We start from the raw sequence: 20,795 nt of genomic DNA, 5'->3' as shown, positions 1-20,795 counted from the left end.
TCTTAAAAACTCAGGCTTAAACGTGTTTACTTCAATTAAACTACATTTAATGAGCATTCTGTAAAAGGCCAGACATAATCAGAGTTCTTTAACATGAAAAGAAACACTAAGGGCAGCATTTGTAATTAATTATCATGTTTTATTATTTTTTTTCTTCAATCATTTCCCCCTAAGATGCTTTAAAAAATATATATTTTCCTCCTTTCCTGCGGAAGCTCTTACGATGGGTTTTTATAAGCATTAACCAGTCCTTCAGGAGTGAGTTCAGGGTTAGGGCCAAGGCAGGATGGGTTGCAGTGAGTATGTCTTGCAGTGTTTGTAATAGGGGGCTTCATTTGGTTTTGGCAGCCTTCTGAGCAGACTTGGTCACTTTGCCACCAGAGGAAGTTTTCTTGTCAACAGCCTTAATGACGCCAACAGCTACCGTCTGCCTCATGTCACGCACAGCAAAACGACCTGAATCAAACAGGCAAAGTGGCAGTTAGAGGATTTAAAATCAGAATAAATTATGGCATGTTCAGTTCTAAAACACTGAAGAACAGTGGCATCAATACAAATTAGTATGCTTACCCAGTGGTGGGTACTGTGAGAACGTCTCCACACACATGGGCTTCCCAGGAACCATGAGGATGATGGCAGCATCTCCAGACTTGAGGTTTTTGGGGTTTTCCTCAAGTTTCTTGCCAGAACGACGGTCAATCTTCTCCTTGAGCTCAGAAAACTTGCATGCAATATGAGCAGTGTGGCAGTCCAGCACAGGAGCGTAGCCCTGAGAGATCTGACCGGGGTGGTTCAGGATGATGACCTGGAAGATGGCAAAGATTTAACAAAATATGCAACAGACTCTCTGGTGCACTCTGTGGATTCTTAGAGTAGTGTCAGTTTACATGAACATATACCATAACATTGGCTAAATATGTATATGTAAAAGGCTGTACACGACTGTATCTAACCTGAGCTGTGAAGTTGTCGGCCTGCTGGGGAGGATCATTTTTACTGTCTCCAGCCACATTGCCACGGCGGATTTCCTTAACGGACACGTTCTTAATATTGAAACCAACATTGTCACCAGGCACAGCCTCAGCAAGAGACTCATGGTGCATCTCAACAGATTTAACCTCAGTGGTCACATTGACAGGAGCAAAGGTCACAACCATGCCAGGCTTGAGGACACCAGTCTCCACTCGACCCACGGGTACGGTTCCAATACCTAAGACACAAAAAAGAAACACATCCCTTTGTTTTACCCACTGCTTGACTTGAGCAGTACAGAGTCTTGAAGTAACACCTGAACTATGGAAAGAAAGCAACAGACAACAAAGGGATATATTCAGTCCCCCAGGAGGCTGTGGCTTCCGGTAGAGAGTACGCTGTACGCAATTGGCTGCCGCTTCTCGTGATTGGTCGTGTAAGACTTGTACCTGTGTTCAAATTGTAAAGCGACCTTGGGTATCTTGAAAGGCACTATATAAATTGAACATTCATTCATATTTCACCTCCAATCTTGTAGACATCCTGCAGGGGCAGGCGGAGTGGCCTGTCGGTGGGCCGGCTGGGGGGCAGGATAGAGTCGAGGGCCTCCAAGAGAGTGGTGCCACTGGCAGCTCCTTCTTTGCGTTCAATCTTCCACCCTTTGAACCAGGTCATCTACAGGGGGCAAGAGAGTGAACCTACCCTAAACAGGCAATGGTTTTATATCTGTCCATTCTCTGAACAGGACGATTGGAAAGTTAGATTGAAGTTGAGAAGAATGATACTGAAGTTAGATTAGGCAGGCCGTTTTCCTGTTTAAAATATCATTCTGGTATGATTAGTCACAAAAAAATCATGACTTGCTAACTCAGAAAAGATTTCTTTACCATCTTTGAGATTAATTTAATTTTCATATTATGTCAATTTTATTGCAGTGTTATAAAGTGAGGAATTATATGTGACCAACGACGACATAATTTAACTTTGAAAAACTGATGTGGCCTTAAAATTATGTCCCCAGTAAATCTAGCATACAGTTCAGTCCTTACGTTTGAGCTTGGCTCCAACATGTTGTCTCCATGCCATCCAGAAATTGGGACAAAAACGACAGCGGCAGGGTTGTAGCCGATCTTCTTGATGTAAGCACTGACTTCCTTGGTGATCTCCTCAAAGCGAGCCTGGCTGTAAGGGGGCTCAGTGGAGTCCATCTTGTTGACTCCAACAATAAGCTGCTTCACTCCCAGGGTGAAAGCCAGTAGGGCGTGCTCACGGGTCTGTCCGTTCTTGGAAATACCGGCCTCAAACTCACCCACACCAGCAGCAACAATCAGGACAGCACAGTCAGCCTATTAAAAAAAGAAATATGGTGAAATTAAATATACAAGTTTACCTGCCATCAAGAAACGGTATAAAAGAATGTGTAGGAAGTGTCAAAAATTAAGTTGTAAAGCATGAGTTGACATGTACCTGGGAAGTACCAGTGATCATGTTCTTGATGAAGTCTCTGTGCCCAGGAGCATCAATGATGGTGATGTAGTATTTGCTGGTCTCAAATTTCCAGAGAGAGATGTCAATGGTGATACCACGCTCACGCTCAGCCTTCAGTTTGTCCAGCACCCAGGCATACTTGAAGGAACCTTTGCCCATCTTTTTTAGACAGAGTCAGGCAACACATATGTAGCAATGAATAATCCCTGTTAGTGTTACTATATTCACGTGTTTAAAGACTATATATTAGTGCTGTCAATTCCAGGTGCCACGATTAAAAGTCCTCATCAGGATTTTGCTCAAGCTTGCTAGATTTTCTAATTAGCAATCCAGGTAAAATTAGTGGAATCAACACAATCCAGGAAGCCTGAGCAAAATCCTGGTGAGGACTTTTAATCGCGGCACCTGGAATTGACGGCACTAATATATATATATATATATATATATATATATATATATATATATATATATATATATATATAAAATGCATACTTTAGATCGTTAGATTTCGTACAAAATGAAGGGGAAAAACAGAGCTGTTTAACTTGTATATACGTGGAGTGTTTTAACATGAAATATGGACGTTTCAGAACTCAGTAAGTACAACTGAACAGTAGGTGTCGCTGACACCACGTGCATTACCACATAATGCATCCCCCAAGAAGGACAAGTGGCATGCTTTTCCCATAGATTCACGGTTTATTTATAGCAAGACACGGATTCTGTGCACGCAACCATACCTCTGCAGCCTCTTTCTCAAATTTCTCAATGGTTCTCTTGTCGATGCCCCCACATTTGTAGATTAGATGCCCTGTGGTCGTGGATTTGCCGGAATCGACATGACCAATAACCACTATGTTGATGTGTATTTTTTCCTTACCCATAGTTGTGGTTTACTGTGAAGAAACATGAACATTGATGCTTAATTAACCGATGAAATAACGCTGATTGAAACTAAAACATCAGACTAGTTTGTGACGGGACCGATCTGACTAGAGTTGCGTTAACACGCCTTCGCACAAGTGCGCGTTTAAGTGCGGGCCAGTAGTCCCCCCCTCCCTTATCGTTTTTACTTCATATCCTCCATGTTAAGACACTGACGCTATACCGGCCATGTTGTTTCAGCATTACAAGTAACTTCAGCTCGTTACGTAGGCCCAGCGACAAGTGGGCGGCATCGCTTCAGCTAAAATAAAATCAGGTCGTGGAGGATATGGCGTTAGTCCGGAGAATAGCCCCACTCCCCCAAACCCGTTTAACAGTTCCCTGCCCAGTTAAACCGCATTACAACCAAAAAGAATCATTTCCACGTTTAACTGTATTTCACAACAGATAAGGTTGTTATACAATATTCACTATAGGCCTTTACAACTTACCAGCGCTTACAAGCACCACTCGAAGTCCCCTAGGCTAGATGGAGAAAAAAAGGACCGAGTCATACCACCCGTCCATATTTATACCGGCTCGGTTGAGGGCGGGAGAGCCTAGACAGAGCGACCGTGATACCGAGGAAAACGGGGTAACCATTGGTAGCGTTGTGAACTCAGCTTCGGGATTGGACATCGAAACCGCCACAATCACCCGTGAACGAGTCCATGCAGCAGTTAAGAGCAGGGGACATGTGTTCCAGCAGCTGCATGTTCGGGTCACAGTCAGCTTACATTGAACAATTGCAATACCCCCCACCCCCCTTCCACGAGAACGTGCTCCTTATACACACGCAGACAAACTTGCAATTTTTTAATACCTTTATTAGTTACTCAGCAGCTTTCCTCCAATTCAAATGTGGCAACAGATGCAGTTCTAAACCATTAAACTCAAATTAAACTGAAAGAGGCACTATCAGTCAATTGACATTGAAGCCACAAGTTATCCATATTTGACTCCTTTCCTGCGAAAATTTTTCCGATGGGTTTTAATCAGCATTAGCCAGTCCTTGAGTAGAGTGCCCAGGTTTAGAGAAATTCCAGGAGCTGGGGTAGAACACCCCACAACCTTTGGAACAGCTGGAATGAGGAGAATTCACTTGGTCTTGGCAGCCTTCTGTGCAGACTTCGTGACCTTGCCAGCACCACCAACCTTCTTCTCAACGCTCTTGATGACACCGACAGCAACGGTCTGCCTCATGTCACGCACAGCAAAACGACCTGAAGGCAACAAATCATACATTAGTCATGCAAATAAGTACAACAGACCAGTAAAAGAAACCCAGAGCAGCAGACGTGCAACACAAATGCAATATACTCACCAAGAGGAGGGTAAGTTGAGAAGCTCTCCACACACATGGGCTTGCCAGGGATCATTTCAACAATGGCAGCATCTCCAGACTTGAGGTTCTTGGGGTTATCCTCAAGCTTCTTGCCAGAACGACGGTCAATCTTCTCCTTGAGCTCAGCAAACTTGCAGGCAATATGAGCAGTGTGGCAGTCCAGCACAGGAGCGTAGCCCTGAGAGATCTGACCGGGGTGGTTCAGGATGATGACCTGGGGGAGGAAAAAAAAAAAAAAAAAAAAAAAAAGTTAGTTCTGACTGAGCTAGTCAACTGTTACAAGTTGGTGGGGCACCAAAAGAATTTTAATTTAGCATAACAATGGCTAAATATGTATACGCAAAAGGTTGTAGTAATACATGACCGTATCTAACCTGAGCTGTGAAGTTGTCAGCCTGCTGGGGTGGGTCATTCTTGCTGTCTCCAGCCACATTACCACGACGAATGTCCTTCACGGATACGTTCTTAACATTGAAGCCAACATTGTCACCAGGTGTAGCCTCAGGAAGGGACTCGTGATGCATCTCAACAGATTTGACCTCAGTTGTCACATTGACAGGCGCAAAGGTCACGACCATGCCAGGCTTGAGAACACCAGTCTCAACACGGCCCACGGGTACGGTTCCAATGCCTGCAGAAAGAAGCGGTCAAGTAAGACACTGGCAAACACCAAATGGGTAGAAAAGTGGGTAGAAAAGTGCTCCAACACTACAAACCTCCAATCTTGTAGACATCCTGCAGGGGCAGACGAAGTGGCTTGTCAGTGGGGCGGCTGGGGGGCAGGATGGCATCCAAGGCTTCCAGCAGAGTTGTTCCACTGGCATTGCCTTCCTTGCGCTCAACTTTCCATCCCTTGAACCAGCCCATCTAGAAGAGAAACAAAAATGTGAACACCAAAACCTTTGTGCACAAAAATGACTAATCTGTGAGCAGATAATTAACTCACATTTGAGCTGGGCTCCAACATGTTGTCTCCATGCCATCCAGAAATTGGGACAAAGGCAACAGTGGCTGGGTTGTAGCCGATCTTCTTGATGTAAGCACTGACTTCCTTGGTGATTTCCTCAAAGCGAGCCTGGCTGTAAGGGGGCTCAGTGGAGTCCATCTTGTTGACTCCAACAATAAGCTGCTTCACTCCCAGGGTGAAAGCCAGGAGGGCGTGCTCACGGGTCTGTCCATTCTTGGAAATACCGGCTTCAAACTCACCCACACCACCAGCAACAATCAGGACAGCACAGTCAGCCTGCAAGGACAGCATAGTTTAGCCAAATGAAAACCCAAGAAAACTGATCACTTGGACAAATTCAAATTATACCGACCTGGGAAGTACCAGTGATCATGTTCTTGATAAAGTCTCTGTGTCCAGGGGCATCAATGATCGTGATGTAGTACTTGCTGGTCTCGAACTTCCAGAGGGCAATATCAATGGTGATACCACGCTCACGTTCAGCCTTCAGTTTGTCCAGCACCCAGGCATACTTGAAGGAACCCTTGCCCATCTGATAAGACAGGATTCAGACAAATTTTAAAAACTGCAAATTAATTCAAAATGTAGCCAACTAAATGCCAAAAGGTAAAAAAAAACTCAAGAAATATTGATTACTATCGTCAAAATTCAATATATTGGAAGCCATTAGCAATATTGCAACGTCATTTAGTCTGCACAAGCCACACCTATTCCCGCACCCAGCCGGCTTGCGCACAGACGCGTGCTTCGGCCGCCATCTTGACTCAAGTGAGTCACGAGTACAACTAAATGGTTTAAATTCAAGTAAAGAAAAAGGACGAAGCTCACCTCGGCGGCTTCCTTCTCGAACTTCTCGATTGTTCTTTTGTCGATTCCTCCGCATTTGTAAATCAAATGGCCGGTGGTGGTTGACTTTCCAGAGTCGACGTGGCCGATAACCACGATGTTAATGTGGGTCTTTTCCTTTCCCATGATTGTTTATTTCTGTAAAAAAAAAATATTAAATAGAAATTTAATCCGCATTCAACATATTAAGAGAGTCCGTTTGATTTGCGATCAACTCCGGCATCAAATATCGTCATTAAAAATGGCCTCGAACTTATTAGCGCCTGGGCCTAGTACAGAAGTCGGCCACAAGCCCAGAACCGACACGTGTTTCAGGGCCACGTAAGATTATGTTACTGTTAAATACCAAAGTATCCAAAGGGAATCTATTCGAAAGTTGGACATCTGTTAGTATAGGATTTCCAACCAGTTGTTGCAAGAACTGGCGTGAATGACGCTTTTATACAGACCAGTGCCTAATCGCGAGTGAATCGCCTTTGTTCTTTTCCCGGTTCCTGCCCATTGTTCAAAAAGTACATTTTGAAAATTGCTCCAAATGTCCATTACGAATCGGCCTAACATAACATCGCGTCTACTTACATAATATTTCTACTGATTCAGTCTCCACCGTGTTAAAATCGTGTTAAGGCGGACAAAAGATCGAACACAAATAACGTTATGTAATATTTTAACAAAAACCCGTTTTTTTAACCCGTCAGCCTACCTCCGAACCACAAAGAAACACACAAATAAAACGCAAAATGAAGAAAAGCCACTCACCAGGATTTTTTTCCGCGTACTCCACAGCAGCTGCTCCCCTTTGCCAGGTAACAGAAAGAGGAAGAAAAATGCCTGGGTTGCGGAATTTATACAGGGGAGGCGGCCAGTCTGGGTTGCAACCCCCATCTTCCTCTCCCCCTCCCTAATCGAGCCGCAAATCACACTCAATTCACAGAAACATCCCCGCCTTGGCACACGTACGTCATCACTTTGTTCCGTTTTTCGTTAAAAACACACCAACTAAAATGTTTAGTATGTAAAATAAAATCATAGAAATAAAATTAGCATTTCTCAAAGCATATTGAAATGTATGTCGCCAATCATTTGTTTCATCAGACGTGTAGAAGAAATTATGACCAATCATAAGCCTGTATTTTTTTCATATTTTATTTTTAAAAATCATATAAGCTTTTGTTACTGGAGCATCCTGTGTTCTAAATATTGCTAGATATAATTTACACAAGTCTATATATATATATATATATATATATATATATATATATATATATATATATATATATTTAAGTATTTAAGACATAACCATTTTAAATATCCATTGTATGTCATTAACCATTTATTTTAGAAATCATATTAAATCATTGTGGAAATAATACCTAATGCCTTTTTATGTGTGTGTGCGTGCACACCAAACACAGAATTGGAGTAGTTTAATTAACTGAGAATTTCTGCCATTAAACACCTTGCAGACAATATAGTCCCCAAATACTGTAGTCCCAACATACTGTAAAAAAACAGAAATTTATATCAGTGCTAGAAAACATATAACCTAGTAGTGGGGGGTCCAACATCATTGTCTCTTGCATACCCCCACCCAATGGCTTACCTATTCATATTCAGGCTTTATCTGCAGATAAAGTCACTGATAGTAGCTTCCAGGGTCATGTGACTTTATTCAATCAGTGCTTAAAAGCCAGTATTTAGCATTTCTGGTTCTGCATTTTTTGCGATCTGAGGTCAGGTCTATAGGGCCTTGTGCTCTCCATCACTGTTAGATGGGCCTATTTCAAGCAGCTGGTATCCCTCTGAGACTCCACTCAGCTCCCTTTCCTTCTCCCAGTTCAGGTAACAGATGCTTGGGCAGCACCTGCTGCTTTCAGTCAAGCGAATCAGCACGCTGCCCAAACTCTCCCTCACTCTGTGGGCCCTTGCAGTGACACAATGACAGCACTATATGTTTCACTGTGGGCCAATGGGATAGAAAGGAATTTGTGGTGGTAGGAAATATTTTATTGTTTATTAACAGTTTATTGATACGCACCTCATTGATATTTTAGCGAGACACAAACCTGATTGCTTTAGCGATTGTTTGCGCTGTCTCTGGACTTTGTCAACCTTAAACAGCACATGATACATCTACATGCATTAGATGGCTATGATGTAATTTAATATCTAAAAATCTATTGTGAAACAAGTATAACAGCATACAGAACCATGAATGTAGGTGTACCATAAAAATACATTTAAAATATGTGTTTCTGTACTGACACAATGGGAGTGCATTTCTTTTCTAAATGACTGCTTAGATGAGGTAAGGTTAAGAGTTTTAACTCGTTATTTTCCATAAATACAAGAAAAGGAGGGACCTGGTCGCCTAACCTGAATAACCAGACCTTCTTTTGTTGTTTTGTCTGTTGATCCAAAATGCAGCAAAACTTTATTTAACACAAACCTAAAGAGAAAATGAACACAAACAGCTACACAGAATTGTGTGGCCTAGTGGTTTGAAAATTTGTAAGGATTTGTGAGGAAAGGTTTACTGATTCACAGGCAGCTAATCTATATGCCATGAGGTCATTCTTAAAACGTATAATAACAAAAAATCACTTTAGGGCTGTAGCTAAAAACAGCCCCTTCATGAATAACATGGTAGAGCAAAATGCTAGGAACACTTGACTCATGGGATTGTTTCCCAGGTAACATATGTCATACTGACAAAAATGGTCCTGGATACTAGTGTCCGTCAAATGCTTCAAATGTCATTTTCCTGTTTATGTGTTCGGCACGTCACCCCGAGACGTGTAGCAGAGAGCCAAAGGCGCAGTCATATAACTGACGCTGATAAGAGATTTGTCTCAGTACAGGAGTGCCAAAGCTAGCTCCCACCGCGCTGCCTGCATTGAGATAGCAGGAACTCTCTCTTCTGTTCTCACACGCTCTCCGATGAGTGAGAGGGCGAGTCCACAGACGTCTCTGGAGTCTCTCGCCATCCACACACACCCGTGCGCGCACATTACTCAGCACGTCACACCTTCCCTGTCACCGCAAGACGTCACAGCTCAATGTAACCTTTGTACTCTATTAGCCTCGGTTTAGCCACACTGAAAATCAGACTTTTTTCGATACAACATTCCTTTCAGGGTAACGCTGAAGGTTTAATATACAAGAGCTAATACAAATTAGCATAGTTATGTTTCTGCAATCCTGTCAGGCTAGATTAGCTTTTTGAATTCAAATATTTGGAAGGGGTGGAGGTGGAGCCAAGCCGAACTGGATGTGTGTGAAAAGCTGGCAGGGCTTCAGTGTTGAGTCATGCAACTGTAGAGGAAAGACACCAGTCGTGCCTTTCCTTACAGATCTCAGACAGAAGCCAAGCATGTTTTTAAAAAGTCTTTATGTCTAATATTTTTATAGTACAACACAGTTTTAGTAATAATGGTAAACTTACTCATGTTGTCAGTCTGTGATATTAAAAAGAAAATAGAGTAAATGATAAATTCAATAATCTTCAGTCCAGGACTCCATATAATTTCAGGTCAATCTACCCCATCAAGGCAACCATGATATACGTTAAAATGATTGCTTACAGTGACCAAACAGCACTTTGAGAACATTTCCAGGTAAATTCCTCTCAATAGCTAGAAACCAGGCACTCACACTTGCTAATTCAATCTCATTATACTTTGTATTGAGGTGTGATTTTTAAAGGGAGTGTCACTCCTTTGCATGTATGAGCATGCTATAGGTCTTCCTGAAAATGCAACACAGCAAATAAATGCTTTGGTAATGCTTTTTAAATGCAAAATTTTACTATTCCATTTGTTTCACATCAGTTGTGAGAGACACTTGAAAGTTTGCATCCTCTGACAAACACAGATCTACATATATCAAAGACACGCTGGATAACTTCATAAAAACATATAAATAATGTCAATGTTACGAATGTTATAGGACTACTATAAAATAAACTAATTACCAGTCAGTTTCTACTTAATATGATCAATACATACTTATATAACATTAGAAAACTTTGACATGGACCAAAAGGTAAACACTAAAATAACAACTAAAGGACATATTTGTAGTCAACTAAAAATTAAATGATATAAATAGGGTAATCAGAGATCTGACATAAACAACATATTTAAAGCGGTGAGGAATTAAAAGAAAACACATCCAACGTGATAATGGCTTTTTAGAATCAAATAACAGGAAGCATTCATGTGATATCCTGGTTTTCTGAACATCAAAATAGGTGCAGCGGAAACATTCTAAGCTAGCCTATATAATTGAACACGGGATAAAAATATTAAAGACAAGAGTTTAGTAGTCACTTTTAAATGTTTGTATGCACCTTTAAAAAATCTAATCAAATTAGCACAGGCCGGAAACATTTTCAAGACAGCTTTTGAATCATTTGACACTGAAATAAAAAAAATGTATCATGGCTTAGGCAAACTTATTTAATGGATTTAGACGAGTCAAAATGGATGTGATGTTTAATTAACAAAAACAAAGAAAATAGCAGTTGTGAGGTAATGGTGAAGTCATTTGTTTACTGTAACAATTGTTATTTAACCGTAAATAAATGCATTTGTTGAAAACACTTAGTCTATTTGTAAACTATTGCGCCGTGGAAAATTTGGCTACTAGTAGCCTAACCTTAATGCACTTTTATAGTGTGATTAGTGTCTATGATGGTTAAAGCGCTGCAAAAAATTATATCCGGGTCAATTGCTAAACCGGTCTGAGCATGACGCAACCGTAATGTTTCTAGTATACTAGAATGACGATATAAACAGTAAAGTTGTAATTTAGTATTGTAATCTTGTATAACGTTTTATTACGTTATTTAAAACGTATGGCGTTATTACGAAATTACAAGAATTAGACAATGTCTGCATACGAATTCTTGAACCAGTTTCTGATTAACCTATAAACATTGACGGACATGACCGCCCTATTATTTATTTTTTATTTTTTTGTCAGGCGCCCTCTCCTGGTTGATTTTAGGCTACTTTAAAATTGTTTTAATAAGTTCAAAGGTTATTTACCTAAACCCTCCAGAGAGGAATCAGGATGTGTTAGGTGTGGGGGTGTGGAGTGGGAGGGTTTCCCATAATAATCACCACTGGATAACTGGATATTAAATGTTTTATGTAGTCAGCCATTGTGTGTGCCATTTGTTATTTTAAGAAAGCATTGATTTATCCTCAGACTGCCTGTTCATACGATCATATGAATCATTCTACATAACAATAGAACAACAATTTTTGTTGTTGCCTTTATTATTGCTTAATATTTATTTGTTACATTGAATCCAACATTTAGCAATGTCAAATTTTGAGGACAATGAACTAGTTTTTTGTTATATTGCACATTGCACAAAGTGGAAAACGAATGAAAATTGAATAATTTTTTAATGAGATATACACATTTCACCAAGTTTGCAATTACTTCAAACTAATTAGCATCTCAGGATTAATAATTAATACAGTACAGTAAATGGAATCTTAAAAATGATTTAACATAAATTTGACCAAAAGTAGTTATATCACTTTCTTTCAGTGAGAGGTAAAATAAAATTTTGCACAATACTATGATCCTACAAAGAGCTACTCAAACAATAGGCTATTCATATTTTTAAAAGTGCTTAGAAAAAGCGCAGGTGAAGCCATTTTTTTGCTTTGCAAAATATCCTCAAATTAAAATGTAAATAAAAAACTCTCTTTTTAAAAAAAAAAAAAGATATACCATACCATTATACAAATATTGTATATCAAAAACATCATACTTAATTACACATTATGTATTACATCAGAAATTGTATAACCCATTGACAATTATATGGTTATATTTATAAGTTACACATTTATTTATTCTATGTTGACTGGATCTAAAAGTGTGTCTATAAATTTTAATAATAATAATGATGATAATAATATCAACAGTAAGAAGAAATTATGTTTAACCACATGTCTAGTGTTCTCTGTCTGCTTCTGTTTCACACTCTCTCACTGCCCAGCTTTGGATCTTCCCACTGCCAAATAACATGAAGACAAGGGCTCCAAATGCACTCACCCCTGCTGACAAAAAGAACACATTCCTCCAGCCCACCAGAGAATGCTAGAGAGGAAAAAGGACGCTAATTGATTATTTTATCAAATATGCATACTCACTATTTTGTAACTGGGTTTGTGTGGTATCCCCAGGTTTGTTATGGATTAGCAGCTTACGTTTTTGGCAAGATGACCCACTGCAATTGGCGCAAGAACTCCTGGGATGGTGCCGAAAGTGTTGGTGATCCCCAGAAGCATGCCTGCATACCTGAGACAGTAAGGACGGACAGACAGATGGAGACAGTAAGAAAAGAAAGAAAAAAAAGAAAGATGCAACATTCTCTTGCATAGTAAATAAGAAATAACGTATCAAGAAATAACGTATCAAGAAATAACGTATCAAGAAATAACGTATAAAGGCAGATGGACAGCATCTGATTCTGGGGTAAGGGGTACAAATAGGCATTGAAGATGGATGACTGGGATAAGCAAAGAGAAGGTGCAGAGCAGATCATATGGTCAGTACCGAGGAGCAATATCAATCTGGTTCATGAAAACCCCAGCAGCACTGACACCTCCGACAGTCGTGGACGCAGTGAGAAACGTCACATCCAGAATGCTACTGCACCCTGTGAATCCCACAGCAAACAGGAACCCCGCAGGCAACAGCAGACCTATGGAAGCACAATTTTTCACACAGTTGAGAAACATATTCACCTTATGATGAAATGCACTGATCTCAAAATCAAGCAATTACTGACCTACAAGAGTGAAGATTTTGCGAACAGCTGTTATGCTCAGTAGCTCCCTCTCCAGGAGGCTGTCCGCTAGTACACCAGACAATACAGCAAACAACCAGGCACCAAGGTAGGGCAGAGCCGAAAGGAAGGAGTTCTACAGATCACACACACACACGTTTATTCTCAGCTCATGCACATTGATTATCTTATCTTTTTTTTGTTAATGCCTAATTTCCACTGAGCTGATATATAATACATGTCCAGTCTTACCGGGCTGTTTTGTCTAAGAAACTGACATTCAAACTGTGGTCTCTGGGTCAAAATTCACAACCGAGGTCTAACCAATTGAAGTCTAACCTGGCTCAGGTCAAAGTGCAGCACCGTGTCCATGTAGGTAGGCATGGAGGTAAGCAGAGTGTAGTATGACCAGTTAGAGCACATCTGTGAGATGATGATAGCCCACAGGGGGACTGAGAACAGCATGGGCAACAGAGGCACAGCCCAACCATGAGAGCCCCCCTGCACAGGAAGGAAGAGAAGATGCACTCACCATGTCATAGTAGTCATCACCACTTTCTAAAAATATGACATAGTAGTAGTAGTAGTAGTAATAATAATAAATAAATAAAATAGTAGTGTACAAGTAAATTGGATGCAAAACTACATTGTCATATTTAGACATAAGTGCAATGTACACTTAAACATAGGTTCTGAATGAAATATTAGTCTCACCACTATTGATGATATTTATAGAAAAAAAAACAAAAAAAAACATGCACCATACATGCATTTCAATGCCTTGCAACTCATGAATGATACATTTATATAATCTGAAATTTAATTTATTTATTTATAGTTATTTCAGTCATGCTTCATGAGCCAAACATTTAACTTAATTGAAAAAGCACTAAAAGCTGTTCTTTTTAATGCTCTTTTCGTCTTTTTCTTCTTTCTAACCCAAATTTTCCAATGAACATTAATGCTTAATACCTCTGAACCTATAGAGTTGATTATGTAATCTTTTTCTTGGTCACATATTCTTGGATGTTTGCTAGGTTCATCTGAGACCAGGAAGAACCACAGTACTGCCCAAAGACAACCTGCTCCCCCTGGTGGAGAAACGTGAAAATATAACTAAATTCCCATGTCAGTTATGTCCAAAATGTTTTCAGTGAACAACCTTACATTTAACTCCTAAACTGCAATAGAATATAGAATAAGTCTAATTTCTCCTTTATCCAACCAAGGTTTAGTTATTGCAGAGCTGCATGTCCTGGTTTACTGTGAGGTGTAAAATCATCATCTAAGACAGTGGTTCCCAAACGTTTTCTGCCGTGCCCCCCTTTAGTAGATGAGAATATTTTTGCCGCCCCCCCCCCCCCCCCCATATTGACACATGTGCACATGTTTTACTTCCAAGCTCCGCACCCCCCCTGCAATAGCACCCCCCACTTTGGGAACCACAGATCTAAGACCTTAGCTGGATTGGTTTGCAAAAATCTGCAGATACAACTGTTAACTCCTTACCAAAGCAATAAAATACAGCAGGCCAACCCAGAGTGTTGCAGATGAAGCCAGTGAGAGGGAGAGCAACAAAGGCACCGAAGTTGGATCCTGCTGCAGAGAAAGTGGCCAGTCTGGCTCTCTCTAATGGAGGAGCCCAGCAAGCCCACATGGCCATCTGAGCAGGAAAGGTCACACCCTAACATACACACACACACACACACACACACACACACACACACACACACACACACACACACACACACACACACATTAACATTTCTCTTGCTACATGAAACTGAACTGGGCATGAATATGAGGTATGTGAGGTCAAATTTGCTTCTAAAAATAATAATAAGCTTTGAGGTGTTCTCACCTCTCCAAATCCCTCCAAGGCTCGAAGAGCAAAGAGCCATTTGGCCCCAAGATGGGCTGCCAGTGGGGTGAGGAGGGTGAGCACTGCCGTGCCCAGGACTCCCACTCCCAAGAAGATGCTTCCTCCAAAGCGGCCTGATAGGTAGCCCCCAGGAATCTGGGTGAAAAGATAACCAAAGAAGAACGCACCGAGCAGCATTCCTTGGGTCTCAGGATCCCATGGGTATCGTGGGACCTGGAAGGGCATAGAGCATGTGCATGTGCATGTGCATGGTATTATTACATTATTACAGATTTGACTGAAACAACCCTGACAGGACTGGAATACCCCCTGGAAACACTCACCCCTGGCTGATCTGGATTTGGGTTGCTGGTGTTGGAGGGACCAGAGGGTGCTGGGCATTCCCCTTCACTGCCATTGGACGTTGACTGCCCATTAGTTGCATTGACCATGGCGACCATGGCAACACTGAGGTTGACGCGGAGACCATACACCACAGCAAAGCCGAGGAACATCATGAAGGCCAGATTGTATCGCACAGAGCAGCATTTAGGGGGCGCTGTTACACATACAACTTATGCGTGACATTTGCAATTTGCAATTAGTCAAGGAGGATGTCTACAGAAGTAGACTAAACTCTGTCCAGGCCGTTCAGGAATTTACTGACAGAGAAGATCAGGGTGGCTAGTAGAAACTGCTATGACAAACAAAGGCCTGGCTGATGACCTGAACACCTTTTTCTGCACGTTTGAGAGAGGCAAATCCACATTGTTCAACCACTCCAGTCAAACATCAACAACCCTCGCTACACCTCTGACAGGGTTGTCACACTCAGACTGACCCTCAGACTACACTCAAAATATGCGAGAAGGATTTGATTCAGATCTTTCATAGAGGGGCACACATGAAATGCATACTACTCATAAATGTTACACTTTAACACCAATGCGCAGGTTTATACAACACTATTGTAGCTCGGCTGCTCTGTACAACAGAACATTGACAGGATCAGGAAAATGACACAGACATAATCTGGCATGTGCCTACGGTGCAGGTGACACTAAAGTCCCTCCCTCTCTGCAGTTCATCATTCACAGTTTATTCATAAGAAAACACACACCTCTGCATATGAACAAAACATAGGCTTTCTTTGCTCAGCATGTTCTAAAGAACTTTTGTACAGTATTGCATAGCAAGTAGCAGATCATTACTTCCCCTTTGTGCTAGATCAAAAGGGCTTAAGATTAGGAAGTAGGATTGTGGCAAAAACTGAAAGTGGTTTGATTTGAACAAATCACAAAAGAAGAGCTTTGTCAAGATGAACACATTTAACCAAAAATAATACATTTATTCATTAGAATCAAGAATATGGTTTTCAGCTGTTCTCAGTAAACTTCCAAACATTTACAGGGATTCTCACACAATGTTAGCCAGAAAGATTAGAAACTAACCCGGGTGTTGGCCTGCTTGTTTTTGTAGCAGCGGAGTGTTCTCCTCATCCTGGTGGTCCACAGCAGAGTTCATGGAAGACCTATCTGTTAGGAGAGAAAGTCATGCGTAACAACAGCCATGATGGACTCACCAAAACCACAGTCCACAGCTGACTTCTGTAGTGAGACAGCTTAAACAAAATAATTCTCCAATTGATATGCAACTTCTTTGTACACACCCACATTTGAATAGTGCTGATGATAATGTTTTATTCAGCTGCAGAAAGGTTGCCTTGATATATTTATTAGTAACTTACTTCACAGAACAGATTCAGACTCCAGGATATGGCTAGGTTCCAATCGAAAAAATCACACCTATACTTCTGTTTTTTTTTTTAGTTTTGTCAGTGTCCACACTGCAAATCACACTTTCTCTTGTGTGTTGAAGGAGGACTTGTGACCGACATGCTGTATTTTTGCTTTCAGAGGCAGGTTTCAAGTTCTGAAGACATTTCCCTTTCCATACGACAAATGAAATCTTGACTGCCTGAACAGCCCCAATTGCTCCGTTTTGTACAGTACAGAGATAATGTTCAGGAATCTTCTGACTGCATAAGAAAACACATGTGACCAAGTCAATATAAACCTTTTATTAGGGGATGAGAGATATGTGAAAGATGTTCATAAAATTCAGCTGACCATCTAAATACATCGCTTCTTTTGTCACGTCCATTCAAGATTACATGCGTAATTTTACCATTTCGTGTAGTTCACTTTAGTTCCATTAAAGCAAAACCACAACAAATATTCACGAAAGGCTAAAAGAAACATCAATATTAGGAAGTTTAACATCTCAAAGAAAATAAATTCTTACCACAAAGCTGATGGCATAAAAATCGTTGATCTTAATTTAACAAAATTTTTCTTGGGTAAAAAAATTTGGAAATTTTAAAAATATGGTTGTTTTCTTACCAGGCAACGTAAAGGTACAGACAAAATACAAACAATGTAAATTTCGATATAATCGAATTTGCATGTCTCGTTTGCGTAAAACAACAAACAATTTGTTTTCGTACTGGAACTGCGTTTTACATTGTAAAACCTCCTAGTAGTGTGCTGTCGAGACTTGTATCCTTTCTAGAATTCAAGAATTTACAGGTTAGAAAATGTGTTAATTTTAAAATATGAAATGCTGGTAAACACTGAATATATTATTTGTAGATCTTAGAAAAACCGGCGAGACCTTCCAGTCTGAAACGCATTGCTTCCTTGTTTTGCTGCAAATGTCACATGAGCGTGGGGCGTTCAAGAGCGACATTTCCTGCGCAGCATTTAAAACAAACTGGATCGACTGCTTTACATTATTGTTGGTTCAAACGTTCATATCATGGTCTACAAATGTTTGCAGCTATCCGACCGTGTTTCTCGTTCGTTCCTATCACGTGATTCAGGCGCAGTCTGAGGAATATCTCGGGGTAAAATAAGGTAAGTTGGCTAGGTTACATTTTAGCAGCTGTTTGTTTTTTGCATTACTTTCAGCATTTGTTTTATATAATACATTTGTAAATCTAATTGTGCTTCTCGTTTAATGTAAATGCAGGAAGGAAGGACGCCAGGCCTTCAAGTTGTATACTTTTATAAACGTGAAAGGGCTAATCTAAGCCTAAGCTATGTATTTAGGAAACGGAAGAACGTACCCTGTTCTTGACAATAACGTGCGTCACTAATGATGCTGTTTATCTATTTGTAACTGGAAATCATTTTCACTGTTTCTCTTGTGACCAACATCATGTGTCTTGTTCCTTTTTCTGGCTGAGATTTCTTGTCACTTGCACTAGCATATTTGGTTTCGCCTTGTAAGCTCTAAAGAGCGTTCATACCCTGCCTTCACGTCTAGGGCAGCGGTGAAACTGAACATGGACTCGGGCTTGTTGGTGGGATTCCTGCTTCTGCTCTCGAACTCGGTTCGAGGATCAAACGACCACATCCCATTGGTCCTTTGGCATGGAATGGGTAACGTTTACTCTGTAACACACGTGTTCGTTCTCGCGTGTAACAAGGACATAGTGATTGTTATTGTTACTGCCATTCGAAGCTGCGCGCTACGTAAACGCATTAATAGGTAATTGTTAAAATGAGTTGGTCTAAAGATGACGGACCTTTCACTGACTGAACTGTTCTTCCGAGTAGGTGACAACTGCTGCAACCCTTTGAGCATGGGCTCAATAAAGAAGATGGTGGAGGAGGAAGTGCCAGGCATATATGTTCTGTCTCTTATGATTGGCAAGACTGTAGTTCAGGTACTTCATGTCAACATCATGGAATTTCTCTTTAAAATAAACAATACGGGACTGAAACACTGTCCCTTGTCTTAACTCTGTTTCAGGACACTGAAAATAGTTTCTTTATGGATGTTAATGAGCAAGTAGCCCTTGCTTGTGACAAACTAGCACAAGACCCCAAACTGAAGGCGGGTTACAATGCAATGGGCTTCTCCCAGGGAGCCCAGTTTCTGTGAGTGCTTGTCCCATGCAGTCACAGTGCCATACAACACGTGGCCGGTGAAGAAAACTCAGCTGGTTTTGTCCTCTTCTTTGCACTTTAGACGTGCTGTGGCACAGAGATGCCCAAATCCACCAATGAAAACCCTCATCTCTGTTGGTGGACAACATCAAGGTAAAACATCATGCAACTTCCTGTCCTGCTTAAAAACAAACAAAAAAACTAAACTAAAAGTACTTATTTTTTTGTTATCTTAATTGATTGGTTGTTCATGTTGATGTTTCCTAGCATGTTACATTAATTTACTGTTGCTCCCTTTTCTGGATTTGTCCTTATTGTTTACTTTTTAGGAGTGTATGGTTTACCTCGATGCCCGGGTGAGAGCTCTTATATTTGTGACTGGATCCGGAAAAAATTGAATTCAGGGGCATACACAGATGCTGTCCAAAAACAGTGAGACCCTGGCCCTTTCTTTGATATAATATTGTCATGATCATAGGCAATGATAATTTTTGGCCAAAGAAATGATTGTTTATTAATATAACACGTGTTTCTGTTTCACTTTGTATTTAGTTTGGTTCAGGCACAGTACTGGCACGATCCCCTCAATGATGACTTGTACAAACAGCACAGTCTCTTCCTAGCTGATATAAATCAGGAGCGGGTACGTGTGTTACACAAAAAGGTTTTATCAGAAACAATTTCAAAGGTGACCAAAGGAGTCTTTCCTGTCCCCTACATTCAATGTGGTTTGAGATTATATAGAAATTTCATATACAAATTTCAGTCATTTTTGGACAAAAACGTATGTCTTTTTTGTTATATATATAACTTTAAGGTAGTGAATGACACCTACAAGAAGAACCTCATGTCTCTGAAGAAGTTTGTCATGGTTAAGTTTTTACAAGACAGCATAGTGGACCCTGTGATCTCAGAGGTAATACAAAGTTACTTTAAAAATACATTATTAATCCATACTATTAATCCAAACATTCTTTAAGTGATGAGGTTATATACTTACTACACCTTCTCTTTCCCAGTGGTTTGGCTTCTTCAAAACCGGTCAAGCAGAGGAAACTGAGACTTTACAAGAAAGCACTCTGTATAAAGAGGTAAGCACTGTGTAAAAAATTATATTTGTATTTTCTATTGAAACTTTCTATATATTTACCCAGTTCATGATGAGAGGGTTCAAATTACAAGTGTGAACAGAAGAATGCAATTCAAGAAGCCTAAAAGCCTTGATTAACACCTGTTTGTGGCAGGGGAGAGTTAAGACTAGGAGCTATCATAGTCTTGATTTGTTGTTTTGTAGGATCGTCTTGGATTGGCAGAAATGGATAAAGCGGGAAAGCTGGCATTTCTTGCTAGTGACGGAGATCATTTACAGTTCAGTCGAGAGTGGTTTAATGCCACATTAGTCCCCTATCTACGCTAATCCCTCAGCAGATAAAGTGAACAGCCATGCTGCATTGTTGCACAATTTGGTTTTATGTCCATGAAGATAATGGTGTCTTATAGGCTATAAGTTTCTGTTCATTGCACTGATATTGTTTTATTAAGATCTGGATTTGGAGCTTAATTACTTAGCAAATTATAGAACTGGTCTATAATTAAATATATATATATATATATATATATATATA

General features: G+C 40.4%; 4 protein-coding genes across 7 annotated transcripts; 1 reads left to right on the top strand and 3 right to left on the bottom strand.

Moving 5' to 3' along the window:
• Positions 1-25: 25 nt before the first annotated feature.
• Positions 26-3,990, bottom strand: LOC143516975 (elongation factor 1-alpha-like). The gene is made up of 8 exons (XM_077008993.1): positions 3,837-3,990; positions 3,201-3,356; positions 2,440-2,619; positions 2,022-2,318; positions 1,497-1,647; positions 954-1,210; positions 571-805; positions 26-456 (listed from the first exon to the last, which is right to left on the bottom strand). Exons 2-8 carry the CDS (start codon positions 3,342-3,344, stop codon positions 332-334), a joined length of 1,389 nt encoding a protein of 462 aa, XP_076865108.1. The 5' UTR covers positions 3,345-3,356; positions 3,837-3,990; the 3' UTR covers positions 26-331.
• Positions 3,991-4,194: 204 nt separating this feature from the next.
• eef1a1l1 (eukaryotic translation elongation factor 1 alpha 1, like 1) lies at positions 4,195-7,456 on the bottom strand. The gene is made up of 8 exons (XM_077008992.1): positions 7,302-7,456; positions 6,525-6,680; positions 6,049-6,228; positions 5,676-5,972; positions 5,446-5,596; positions 5,104-5,360; positions 4,709-4,943; positions 4,195-4,607 (listed from the first exon to the last, which is right to left on the bottom strand). The coding sequence occupies exons 2-8, from the start codon at positions 6,666-6,668 to the stop codon at positions 4,483-4,485; spliced, it is 1,389 nt and encodes a 462-aa protein (XP_076865107.1). The 5' UTR covers positions 6,669-6,680; positions 7,302-7,456; the 3' UTR covers positions 4,195-4,482.
• A 4,484-nt stretch (positions 7,457-11,940) lies between these two features.
• On the bottom strand, positions 11,941-17,934 carry LOC143516972 (sialin). 4 transcript variants are annotated; one of them, XM_077008986.1, is made up of 12 exons: positions 17,522-17,934; positions 16,965-17,255; positions 16,669-16,752; positions 15,562-15,776; positions 15,218-15,451; positions 14,866-15,040; positions 14,329-14,447; positions 13,696-13,857; positions 13,360-13,492; positions 13,125-13,272; positions 12,776-12,866; positions 11,941-12,665 (listed from the first exon to the last, which is right to left on the bottom strand). In XM_077008986.1, the coding sequence occupies exons 3-12, from the start codon at positions 16,739-16,741 to the stop codon at positions 12,519-12,521; spliced, it is 1,497 nt and encodes a 498-aa protein (XP_076865101.1). In that variant the 5' UTR covers positions 16,742-16,752; positions 16,965-17,255; positions 17,522-17,934; the 3' UTR covers positions 11,941-12,518. The 4 variants fall into 4 exon arrangements, with proteins under 4 accessions (XP_076865101.1, XP_076865102.1, XP_076865105.1 ...); XM_077008987.1 differs by having other exon boundaries at positions 16,669-17,255; XM_077008990.1 differs by lacking the exon at positions 16,965-17,255.
• Positions 17,935-17,978: 44 nt separating this feature from the next.
• On the top strand, positions 17,979-20,781 carry ppt1 (palmitoyl-protein thioesterase 1 (ceroid-lipofuscinosis, neuronal 1, infantile)). The gene is made up of 10 exons (XM_077008991.1): positions 17,979-18,132; positions 18,545-18,660; positions 18,838-18,947; positions 19,034-19,161; positions 19,253-19,323; positions 19,500-19,602; positions 19,723-19,813; positions 19,988-20,086; positions 20,190-20,261; positions 20,465-20,781. Exons 2-10 carry the CDS (start codon positions 18,564-18,566, stop codon positions 20,585-20,587), a joined length of 894 nt encoding a protein of 297 aa, XP_076865106.1. The 5' UTR covers positions 17,979-18,132; positions 18,545-18,563; the 3' UTR covers positions 20,588-20,781.
• Positions 20,782-20,795: the final 14 nt, after the last annotated feature.

This window comes from Brachyhypopomus gauderio, chromosome 6, assembly GCF_052324685.1.
Source record: "Brachyhypopomus gauderio isolate BG-103 chromosome 6, BGAUD_0.2, whole genome shotgun sequence".
Classification (NCBI taxonomy): domain Eukaryota; kingdom Metazoa; phylum Chordata; class Actinopteri; order Gymnotiformes; family Hypopomidae; genus Brachyhypopomus; species Brachyhypopomus gauderio.
This window is presented reverse-complemented; position numbering and strand designations above follow the sequence as displayed.